The sequence below is a fragment of the Serinus canaria genome, chromosome 3, assembly GCF_022539315.1.
Source record: "Serinus canaria isolate serCan28SL12 chromosome 3, serCan2020, whole genome shotgun sequence".
NCBI lineage: Eukaryota > Metazoa > Chordata > Aves > Passeriformes > Fringillidae > Serinus > Serinus canaria.
Genome location: NC_066316.1, coordinates 61,871,246 through 61,883,279, shown reverse-complemented (window position 1 = coordinate 61,883,279; position 12,034 = coordinate 61,871,246). Strand labels below are relative to the sequence as shown.

Here is a 12,034-nt window from a genome sequence, read left to right as displayed (position 1 = left end):
CATGGCTGACTAGTTACTCTATCACACTAGCTGTATGAGAGTCAAAGGTTGCACACCTCTGCCCCTTCTTCTTACCTAGCCCAGTAGGCTTTAGACAAGGCAACACTCACTCTTTCCTTACAGGATCCTAGGAAATTAGAAATCAGAGAGAGGCATTGCAGCTTTTCCATCTCTCTATTCCCCAGCATTTTATATCACTCAAGCTTGACTCATGGAATTATAGCTTCACAGAATAATTTTGGTTGGAAAAAAGATTTGCCTGCAAGTAAATGCACAGGATTCTTCAATCTTCTCCAATATTTCAGCAGAACTACCATAAGTCTCCTTTGCTGGGTCTATGAGAAAAATCTTCTTACAGATGTATGTATGTTGAAATGTATAAACTGTTGATTCTGGGGGATTCTTGTATAGTTTGGTACATCAGACCAACAAAACATGGGCCATCAATCCTTATGGTATCCACTGGAAAATGGGCAATCAACAGAAATGGGTGCTATAGTCTAGGCTGCCATGATCTCTAGGAACAGATGCTGGCTTGCAGGATTATTTTTCTGCTCCAAAGCGTTTCTGCCTGACAAGGTACAGCTACTCCTGCTTACAGCAGGCAAGCTCCACTAACTTTCATGTGACAGCACAGTTTTATTGCAGCTCTTTGCTTCTTTATGCATGCTGTGAAATCCCTTGCTGAGGCATTGGATACCAGAGTACCATCCCCACACATCAATTCTTCTCTTGCTCTTCTGCAGGAAACAGATCTCATTCTGACCTTTAACATCTCAATGCACCGTTCCTGGTGGATGGAGAATGGGCCAGGCTGCACCGTGACCTCAGTAACCCCAGCACCAGACTGGGCACCAGAGGATCATCGTTATATCACTGTCTCGGGGTGTTTCCTTGAGTACCAGTACATAGAAGTGGCTCACAGCTCTCTTCAGATCTTCCTTGCAGTAAGTGTTTACAAATAACTTCAATTCCACCACCTTTTCAGGATTTCTTCTTGTCTTTACTGGAACAGTGGATGGTTTTGGCATTCACTCACAAACCCTGGGTTTAGGTCTTAGTTTAGTTATGAAACTCAGTTGTCATCCAGTCAGTTCAAGATAGCTGCATGTAAAAATTTCCAACATACATATTTATTATTGCACTAAGAACTACTGAAGTGGCACACTCTGTTTTCCTGGTACTATAATATATGAGTTTTGACATAATAGCAAGTTACAGCTATTGTTGTGAAAGCCAAATTAAATATGAAATTGAATACAAAAGACAAACCAACAGTAAAAATAGATTCACTGATCATTTCACAGGACTCAAACTCATCAATTTGTCTTTAACTGTATTAATTGACACTAGACTACAATGGGAGAGGTTTTCCCTCCCCTCCTAAAAAAGTTACACTTATATGAAAACCAAAACACAAGATCTTAAATCTTTTCTAGGAGTACTAGAATCCATTCTTGCACTGCAGAAAATTTATAAGGGATGAAAACTATTTGCTTGGGGGACAAAATGCATAATGGAGCTCACAGTTATCCAAAAAGTAGTCAGCTTTTCCATCTGTCTATTCCCCAGCATTTTATATTGCTCATGCTTGACGCATGGAATTATAGCTTCATAGAATAATTTTGGTTGGAAAAGACCTCTAAGATCATCAAGCCCAACCCTTAATCCAGGACTGCCAAGTCCAACAGTAAAGCCTGCACTTAAGCAACTCATCTACACATATTTTAAGTATCTATTGGGAAGGAAACTCCACCATTGCCCGGGGCAGCCTGTTCAAGTGCTCAACAAACCTTTTGGTGAAGAATTTTTTCTTAATATCCAGTAAAGAAACATAAAGTTTCCCTGGTGCAAGCTTGATTTCCCTTCATCCAGACCAGGATGCCATTGGCCTTCTTGGCCATGTGGGCACACACTGGCTCATGTTCAGTCAGTGCTGACCAGCATCCCCAGGTCCTTTTCCAACAGGCAGCTTTCTAGACACTCTGTCCCCAGCCTGTGGCAGTGCCTATGGTTGTTGTGACCCAAGTGCAGGACCTGGCACTTGGCCTTGTTGAACTTCATACAATTGGCTTTGGCCATTGATTCAGCCTGCCCAGATCCCTGTGCAGAGCCCTCCTACCCTCAAGCCTTCAAAAACAGATAACCAGGCTATTTTTTCCTGCCTTTTATTTTTGTAATTAAATAAATGATGAACAAGAAACTCGAGGTATATGTAGTTCAAGCTCAGTTCCATTCCTGATTCAACAAGTTTTTTGTGTGTCTGTGTTTAAATAGAGCTGTGGTTTTGGATAAGCTCATTCTTGTCAAGTCAGAGTAATGGTTCAAAATAACAAGACATTAGTAATCTGCTAGCTGTAGCTAACTACATCTGTGTCATATTCCCAGTCGTGTTACTCTAAATGTGGTTATTACAGGTAAAGAGCTGCACAGCATAAGTTTGGGTCAATTTACAAACTTTGTGCTTGACAACTGTTTACATCACTTTCACATTTCCCATTGTGGCTATTTTTTTTTCCAATAGAAATGCTAGTGTAAATTCACTCCCATATTAAATGTGATTAAAGGGGAAACAGAGGAATAAACTGGTAGAGCTCAGTGACATATAGCACAAAGTAAGAAGAGCAGATACTGTTTGTGTCAATAAAATTAATCCACAAATACCAGAGGTTTATATCCAAAATGGAGACAGAGGAGTCCTGTTAGTTTATTTGAATAAAAGGAAAGGTCATGGGCATTTCCCATTGGGTCTCTCAAATTGTTAGAGACCTCAGCCTCATTTTTATCTTAATTTCTCAGCCACATTTCCCTTTTGGCTGAGGTACTTGAGAGGTACAGACTTTCCGAGTCTCCTAATATCTAAGACCCCCTTCTAATATATACCTCCCCCCTTTTCGTTGTGTCAATCAGTGGAATTCCTATGGAATTGCATTGTCAGTGGAGTTGGACTAAATGATTTCCAGAGGTCCCTTCCTACTCTAACAATTCTGTGAATTTGTGATTCTGTATTTCCATGGAACAGCTCCCTCATTTCCTGCCCTTCCCAGTTCCTGGTCAATATCATAGCTGAATCTGCAAAGGTGAGATCTTAGCTTCATCACACTTTGACAGCAACAGCTATTAAAAGGTTTGCTGATAAATGCAGGAAAAATGCATAATTTTAGCCACAACTAATTCAATGTTCTTGTTGGAAAGAACTAACCTTTAATGTAGCCTGTACTCATATACTCTCCACCAGGCACTTCTCTCCCAGGGAAGTCTCATTTATAGAGCTTCCAAGTCTTGAGCATCTGATCCATCCAATATGCTCTCCACGGACCACAACTCTGCCTGTCCTTATGTCTACAAATTACCAAAATGAACTGGTCTAGTGATGGCATGACTCATATACTCATATGCTTCAGAAAATAAAGTGTCCTTGTGTGTTTAAAGGTTATTGATTCTTGTTGCTTGCATTAGAGAAGCTATTTCATTTTCAGGCCTACTGGGTTATCAAGGATAGATATACTTAAATGACTGATCTCTGGAGAGAATTATTCCAGGTAAAGAATGAGGTCAGTAGTACTAATGGGGATTTGATTTGCTGCTATTTGAGCTGTAGTATCTGCAGAGTGGAGCCTGACTGAAACTTCCTAACTCTAAACAATAGGAGGTATAGCTGCAACTTCACCACTGGAAGGGCAGTGTTTGGGAAGGACACAGTGCAGGTCACACACCACTGTTAATCTTGGCACGTCGTGTCAGGGCTTAAGGTAGTCATTGGCTCTGTGTGTAAATAGCATTTGCATCCCAGCCTTTTGCCACGCAGCTGAAAGTTCCTCCTGGAGCTCGCAGTTTCTCAAGCACTCACACATATCAATGTCTAATTCTACCTACAGAGACTACGTACAATTTTCTTCATTTCCACAGTTTGTTGAATTCTTGTCTTCTAAGAGAAGGTGAAAAGTTTTTCAGTTCAGGACCTGAGCTGCTGTTCAGGTCAGAGGGTTCTGCTTCCAGATCTATCACAATGTTCTTTTGAAATCATTTCATCTCTCTGTGCCTCTTTCAAGGTACGGAAGAGAGAGAAAAAGCATGCCTAAATTTTTTATGTTCATTTCATAAGACTCTGTACCATTTGCCTAGATAGAGATCTCTTAAATCTTTCAAAAAGCCCCTAGATATGCAGGAAGGTCCTTATGTGGTACAAGGAAATTATAATGTTAATTGCATTTCATACAGAAATTGAGCTCAGATTCTCTGCATCTTTCTTTTGTCTTTGTTTTACACTTTGATTATGTATGACCTGCCCTCACTCCCACAAGTCTGTTCTTGCAAAAGTCAACAAATTAAAACCCATTTGTAGATCAAAACTCTGAAAAGATGCAAATTAGAGATCAGCCTTGGAGATAAGTGTAACAGAATTACAAATCTATTTGCCAACACAGGATTAAAAGTATTTAGTATGCTTGTCTTTTACTTCTTGCACGCTCAAAAATCTATTGATTTTAGTGGAGATAAGTGCCTGAGTTATGGGAATAAGACTAATGTGAAGGCATCGCCTTAGCCAGTTTGATTTTTAGTTATATAGCCCCCGAAAAGATTAACTGTGTAATATTATTCCAGGAAAACAAGTGGAAGAAAGGCAGTTCTTATGTACTGCATCTGCATTATTGATGGTAATTTACATACCGAATAAATAAAACCATAAGTAAACTCTTACATAAAAGTATTGACCATTTTCAAAGTGATCCTGTCCACTGACTTTTATGTGCTATATATTAGTCAGATTTTTTTTGTTCCTTCCTGTACTTGTGCTTGAGTATATGTTTCATGCAACCATTAAAATTATTATTTCATGCTTCAAAATCTGTAATATGTAATTACCCATCTGTAGTATTTACAGTAAATGTATAATGTTTGAATTCTGCATCATGCACAATACCTTTCAAGCCTTTCAAGCCCTGATGCTATCATGAAGCATAACTGTGTTATTAAAATGCACTAGTACAGCTATGAAGTTAGGGAACCAGCATCAAAATCTCTGCTTTGCTGCAGACTTACCACAAGACCTTTGGCAAGGTGCTTAATTCATGCCAATTATTGTCTGTACTATATAAACAGTGGTTCTTAAATATTTCAGAAAGATGCTGCCAGGACAATTCCATTAAACATTGCAGGTAATCCAATATTATGATAAGGTGGTCTGTGTATGTATTTAAGCACTTAGAACAGTAGAATAGCATTAATGTTCCCTGCTTCTCTAAAGGATTAATAATTAGAATAGGATAGTCTTAAAATCTTTAATGTTTGCATAGCACAGGTGGCATTAAATACTTTCATGCCTGGGTGGAGAGATAGGAGTACTCAGTAAAAGTGTACTTTTCCAAGAATATATTTACTGAACTATCTACCTGTGTTTTAGACCTCCATGCTCAAATACATTACTCAGAGTCTAACACTTAAAGGCCCTTAACTTTGCTGAGGAAATATGATTGGGGAAAAAAGCAGTGGTTCCCCTAAACTTTGAAGTATAAAACAAGCCAGCCAGCCCATACAGAAAGGACAGGAAAAAACAGGAAGACAGAGAGGGAATATTAGTTTGAAGTTTCATGGGACCTCTTCTTTGACCATTGTCAGCTTTCCTGTAGGCATGATAAAAAAGTCCTATGATTCAGAATGAATAAACTTCTGATAAATTTTTATGTGCTGGAAAATTATCCTAAAAAGCAGAAAAAGACAGAAGTGTGTGAAAGTCTGAAATTTAGGAATTAGCTGACAAGAAGCTAGTGTCTCATTAGCAGTGCACTCTCATACTGACAGGAGGGGACAAGCCAGGTGGGACAGGCCACAGAAAGTCTTACAAGAGAATGAAGTAGTTGAATTTCACTGGATGAAATTGAGGAGAAGAACTGAAGGTTTTAAAGCAAGAGGTGGAAAATAATCCCAGCAGTGGGCATTTTCAGGAGCAAGGAGAAGACACGGCACAGGAGGAGAGGCAGAAGCTGAGACTGACAGAGACATCAAGAGGATATAAGCAGGACACCAAAGGTTAAAATGAGAGCTTGTAAAGCTCTGGCATTTTGAACAGAAAGAGAAAACAAGCCTTCTGCTAGGGAAGTACATTCCATCTCTTTGTTTTTTCCTTGAGGTTTTAATTTTATTTTTATTTGGGAAGATATTAATAATACCTGAGCAAAGAAAAAAGGCAGAAGATCCTCCAGATACACTATCAAATTATAGAGCAAGACTGAAAGACTCAGGCAGAAGATATATCAGCAGGACACACTGCATGATACAAGGAGAGACAGAACAGCAAAGGCAGGGGAGATGTGGAAAGTAGTCACTGGAATGCATGGAAAATAAAAGCTAACTAATAATGTCATTAGGAATGAGGCAAACAGCCAAAGAGTGTTTCTGTGTGTCCCAAAATATTCATGAGTGGAAACACCACAGAGGTTTGCCCTGGGTAGTCCAAGCTGAAATTCTAAAATTAGACAGGCAGGTCCCTGAGCTGCAAAAGAGTATTCTGAAAACTTGTACTGTAGTAACAGCCTTTACCATGCTCAGATGGATTATAGCCATCTTTTAGGAAGAGTGACTATTAATGTAGCCCTTGTGTTCTGCCAATAAACCATCATATTCCATTCCTCTGCTCACAATGCATACAGTGTGATATGCTGTGAAAAAACTAAGTGCAGCAAAGCTCATGCAAAACATCAAATGCAGCAGTAAATCTAATGCTGTGTTCTTAATTTTCCAGTCCTTCTTACCCAATATAAAGGTTTTCATTTGTGCAGGAAGTATATCTTGCACATAAAAGCCCATTCTTAGGTTTGTCCTTGATAACTTTGTTCCTGCACTGCTCTTCTGTCAGCAGCCTCCACATCTTCTACATGCTTATGCTCATACATGTACTTTGCACATCAGCTGTCTCTTCCTGTGCTTCTAGAGTGGTGAGAATATTTAAATGTGAGTGAGGAGGTGAGAGCTCATGTAATTAAGTTGTGACTCTTTGAACCTAATGGAGAAAAATAACATTATTTAATTAAGGTAAAGTTCTTTTCTAGGGCAATACAGTGGTTGAAAGAAAATTGATTCTTAATGATGTAGATTGGTACTTTAGAAAGCCTTTTTTTCACTGTGGGGCTGGGCAAAATCAGGACAATGTGAAGAGGGTATGAATCATTATAAAGTGTTAATAACACTGTCTTGCCATGTTAGCAGACAGGCATCAGGTTCAGGCATCTTTGACATTGGTTCAGAGGACAGCATATTGCTGCTTCTGTGTTTGACAATAATGCTAAAGTACATGTCATTAGTATTTTGAAGGATTGCTATAAGAGGTTTTTTTAATGCCTGTAAGTATTATCTGTTATTGCTTCTATCAAATTTTACCTGCCTTTCTTCACTACTTTTTGCAGAAAACTGAATTTTACACATCAAAGCATAAACGTTTTTCATAATGAGTAGGTTGCTTTGTCAGTAGAATTGTACTCATTCATCTCCCTAAAAGCTTCCCTTCTTAATGAGCTGTGTTTGTATAAAGCTAAGCTATGTAATTGTCTGAAAACAAGTTTTCTCCAACTCAGAAGAGAGAAGTCAGCTTTAAACAGTCCTACCTAATCAAGGGAAACCGGATTGTCTCTGAAAGGTTTATTTCCCTGGTGGGGAGAAAGACAACAGCACCAGCATGAGCTGAGACTGGAAGAAGCAGCTCTGCTTCTCACACTTGAGAAGCAAAGTGCAAGCAAAGGCAAATAGCATATGTGATTCTTTTTTTTTTTTTTTTTTTTTTTTTTTTTTGAGTGGGTTTGGAATTAAGAAAAAAGGAACTGAACATTGGACTCATTACTTTGAGGCCTGAGGAAATTTTCCTGAGAATTTGTTTTGACCACCTCATATGTATCCCTTGACACAGGGGACTCTGAATTCTGGCTGACCCTGTAGTGATATGATAGAGCAATGAGATTAAGGATCCCTGGGTTCAGTGCCTCATGGCTGTCCTGGGGCTGTGTGATCTGGGGGGTGCTGTGCTGACTGGTGATGCTTTCTGACTTGCTGCCTCCCACAGGTGGGATATAAATTATTCCTCAGTTCTGGTACTGGCATAGTCCTAGTTTTATTTCACTGTCATAGCATGACAGCTGCACGTGAGCGTGTTCCAGCTAAACACGGGTCAGATGACTTGGACTGGGGTCTATCTACCTAGTCTTGGTGAGCCTCTCTCTTTGAAGAGATTCTGGATAAAAAGCCTGGTCCATTTGATTTTCTCTCTATACAAAGGAATTTACAGGGTAGAAAAGGCTTATTGCACTTGTTTGAGATGTAAAAATAGTGCTGAGAAGAATAGCAATAACAATAAGTAGCACAAGCTTCTATAATCATAAGTATTCCTTTACAACATGTAGTTAAACAAAAAGCAATACCTCTTCATACTGAAAACTCATAGCTGAGTGCCAGGTTCACCAACCCCATTCCTGAGCTGGTTCTGAAGGTACAATAAAAATGAGGGCTGCTGCTTGGAAATATTGAAAACCCATCCACAGTACAGCTATTCCTCAGTGTCTCCATGTTTGGTATTCCTGCTGTTATTACAGTATTGTCTTGTTCTGCTTGATACAAAAGTGACATTTGCCATTTTGTTTCATTTCCCAGAAAAAGCCCCTCTAGTTCTGGAAGTACAAGGACTCATTTCATGAGTTAAGGTGACTTTTTTTCCTGAATATAATATAGAGATTCATAAAACATACAGCCAACTTCCTCACTTCATTATAGAAACAAACATATATATAAAAAAAAAACCCAAAAGAAAGAAAGAAAAAAAAAACAGAAAAAAAATAGAAAAAGACAGAACTATGATTGTTTATTGAATCTGTGGTGAAACTTCATTGGTATACTTTAGATGGCATGCTTCAAATTTCATTTTTGTGTGCTGTTAGCACAGCTTCTTAAGCAGAAGATGAACTGAGCACATAGAAATATAGCATTACAAAAATATAGAATGAACTGTTTTGCAGCCTTAGTCATGACTATTCTGGTCACAATACCATGCTTCTGAAAATCTGATCTGTAAAATTCACCAAAGATAAACAATGTCAGCAGCTGTAACTGAACCTGTATTGAAGGCACAGATCAATGATAGATTCCTGAAATTCTATAATACAACTTGAGTGTTTCTGGTAGAGCTAACTACCTCACTAAAAAGAATAAGTGTGTCTAAGGAAAATAAAAATCTAGGAAGTATTTAAGTGTCCCTGATCTTTAGTGTGTGTATGATAAAAACAATTGTATGACATTATGAATTCTGCAATTTTTCCCCATTTTCTAGCACAGACAGCATAACAAGGCTTTTGCCTTCCAGAAAAAAAAATTAAAAGTACCTTGCTTTCATGCAGCTGCATACCCTAGAACCCTTGGAATAAGTGTCTGATCAGACCAAGGTATTGGGGTCAGAAAACTGCTCACAATATTTTTGATAACTTAAGTTTCTCTTGCAATCTCAGGATCAGAGCTAATTGGGAATTTTCTGAAGGAATATGATTCTTTTGAAAATGCATCAGCCCTGAAATGTTTTGTCTTAACATAACAGTGTCATGATCTTAATTTAAAGTGCAGGCAAGTGATCTTTAACATAGCACCTGGTTTTCAGGTAGACTTTTTGGCTGGCTGCTTGGGCTCTAGAATTTCATAGTACATTTATACTTGGATGCGGCTCATCCTAAAAACTGCAGCATGATTATTCATAATGCTTGAGTTCTGCTAAAAGCCCTGTCATGCATTCAGCCCAGACCAGTATCACTGTGCCAGACTTTGTTGGGCCATGGGTACAGAGGCAGCACAAACCAGGGGAGCATCTCTGTTAGCCAGTTTGGATCTGCTCATCTTGTTCTGAGGCAGAAAAAGAGCTTATTTGTGTGAACATAAGCTGTGCTATACCATTTGGCCTCTAGGTCAGAAGACAGTCTGTAGGTGATTTCATTTGATACTACGTCTATATACACTTCAGCATGTTCACAACATCATGTCCATGTTCCCTGGACATTTAACAATACTAATGGTATCTAGATCTGCAGCTAGTGTTTGAGTCATGCAGTGGACTCTGACCTTGGAGCTCAGGAAGGAAACATGAATTGACATCCTTGTACTGGGAGAGAAAAGTTTATCATATATCTTAATTTTTTAGTGCTTATGTAGCACACGAAACAATGCATGCAATAAAGGTCCTCGGCAGACATGACCTAAGGATTCTTGGCCCTCTGACTTCTGCAATTCTAAGGAAACTGGAGTCTGAGATTGAAAATTGAGTCTTTTTGTTGTAAATTTTCTGAAATTTCCACCTGAAGCCTAGATTTTAAGTGGCAGGTAATATTCATTAGTGACAAAGTCATTGTTCCATCTAACTGAAGAAAATTGCTTTCCCTTGAAATCAGAGGTTATCTGTTCTTTTGCTCGTATTCTCAGTAGACATCAGCCAGTTCTCACCACTTCTTTAATAGATGTTATCTTCAGCACCAGCTGGGCAGGTAGAGAGCACCTGCATGCACTTCTGATGTGTTTGGGGTGCTTTCAAGGTGTGCCCCTGAGCAGCACCTTTCACCTAATCTGCAGCACTATTGAGACATCAGTTTTCAGTACTGCTTTAAACAGACTGGCATAAAGTGATTCATGTTTTCAAAACCATTGGAGCAGGTTTTTACCCAGCAGGCAGCATTCTTTTAACTCTACCTTTGAGCTTTGTCAGCCTCTATTCTGGTCTGAGCACTGTAAAGGAAATAGCTATTTCTTAATGTATACAATTTAATAATGAAATGTTGTGACTTTTCCTCTGCTTTATTTTCCTTCTGTATATCCATGTTTTCTGCAGACAGATCAGATGTGTGTGCATAATCACAAACAGAGGAAAAACAGGCATCTACAAAGCCACAGAAGCATTTGTCTTCTCGTAACAATTGTTTCCATAGATGGGAATTCAACATTGCCATGATAGAATTTATTTTTCCTTATATGTTCACAGTGATCAAGTAGTGACATCTGGAACTTACCCCAGAGGTTCAAGTAAATAAAATATTAATATCTGCCATTTCCAGAGAGAAGGTTGTAACAAGAACACAGCAGAGAAATCTCTGACGTTTTTGCACTATTGTTTTGCACCTAATTATTTAACTGTTTCCTCTTCCACATACTCTTCACCTAAAGATTAGGAAATATAGATCTGGGACTGGGATGCAATTCCCTACCTTCCATTTAGGTGAACTGCTGTTCAGATAGCCCTTTTTCCTGGGAGTGCTCTGGGAAGTGGCTACTGAGAAGGGGCTGGATCCTCAGCACATCCTCCCCACTCCCAGAGAAGAACAGCCCTGGGAGGAGCTGGACTGACTGCACACATCTGATTCACGACTGAAACCAGCCACAGAAATCAAGGCAATACTGGGCAGCCTCACTCGAAGAGCTCACCATTTTCCCAAGAGATTATCAAGGCTTTCCTTAGTAATTCAATTCAGTGTATTTGATCATGATGAGCAGAGAGAGCTGGAGGAAGAGAAGCCTTGCTTTAGACAACTCCATAATTCCTATTCCTCTCATTCAGTGAATAAGTATTAACAGTCACTTATGTATAAGAAAAAATAATGAGGTTTAATAAATCTCCAAAGATCAGCTACTTCATAAAAGCAAATGCCACCCTTTTATCAGTAAAAGTCCTCCAAGTCCAACATCAGCAGCAGAGGGAATTTCTGTTTTAAAGCAAATTGCACCCAGTTTCAGCAAATTATCATAGAATGATTACTCAACTTTTATCCAGTCAATGTTATGCCTCCCTAGTGAACCAGTTTATTGTCAGTATGTCTGTTTCAAAACATGTCTTCCCTGGAAAGCACTCCTTCATTCAGCTTCTGCCACTGGAAGCAGGCAACAGCTTGAAGCTAGCAGCTGCTCTCGAACAAAACAGGTAGAGAGGCAGAAAGGCTGCTGAATCCATAACAATGAGCACATCATGGCATCATTACAGTAAATCTCCAGAATGCTCTGGACACACAAAATGGCATATGTTTTG

At 39.1% G+C, this 12,034-nt stretch overlaps 1 protein-coding gene across 1 annotated transcript in view; it reads left to right on the top strand.

Annotated features, from left to right (window-relative positions):
- NKAIN2 (sodium/potassium transporting ATPase interacting 2) overlaps positions 1 to 12,034 on the top strand; it is a 514,185-nt gene that overhangs the window by 439,640 nt on the left and 62,511 nt on the right. The window contains exon 4 of the mRNA XM_030236153.2: positions 747 to 947. Within this exon, the coding sequence (XP_030092013.1) occupies positions 747 to 947 (201 nt within the window). The remainder of the gene's footprint in view (positions 1 to 746; positions 948 to 12,034) is intronic.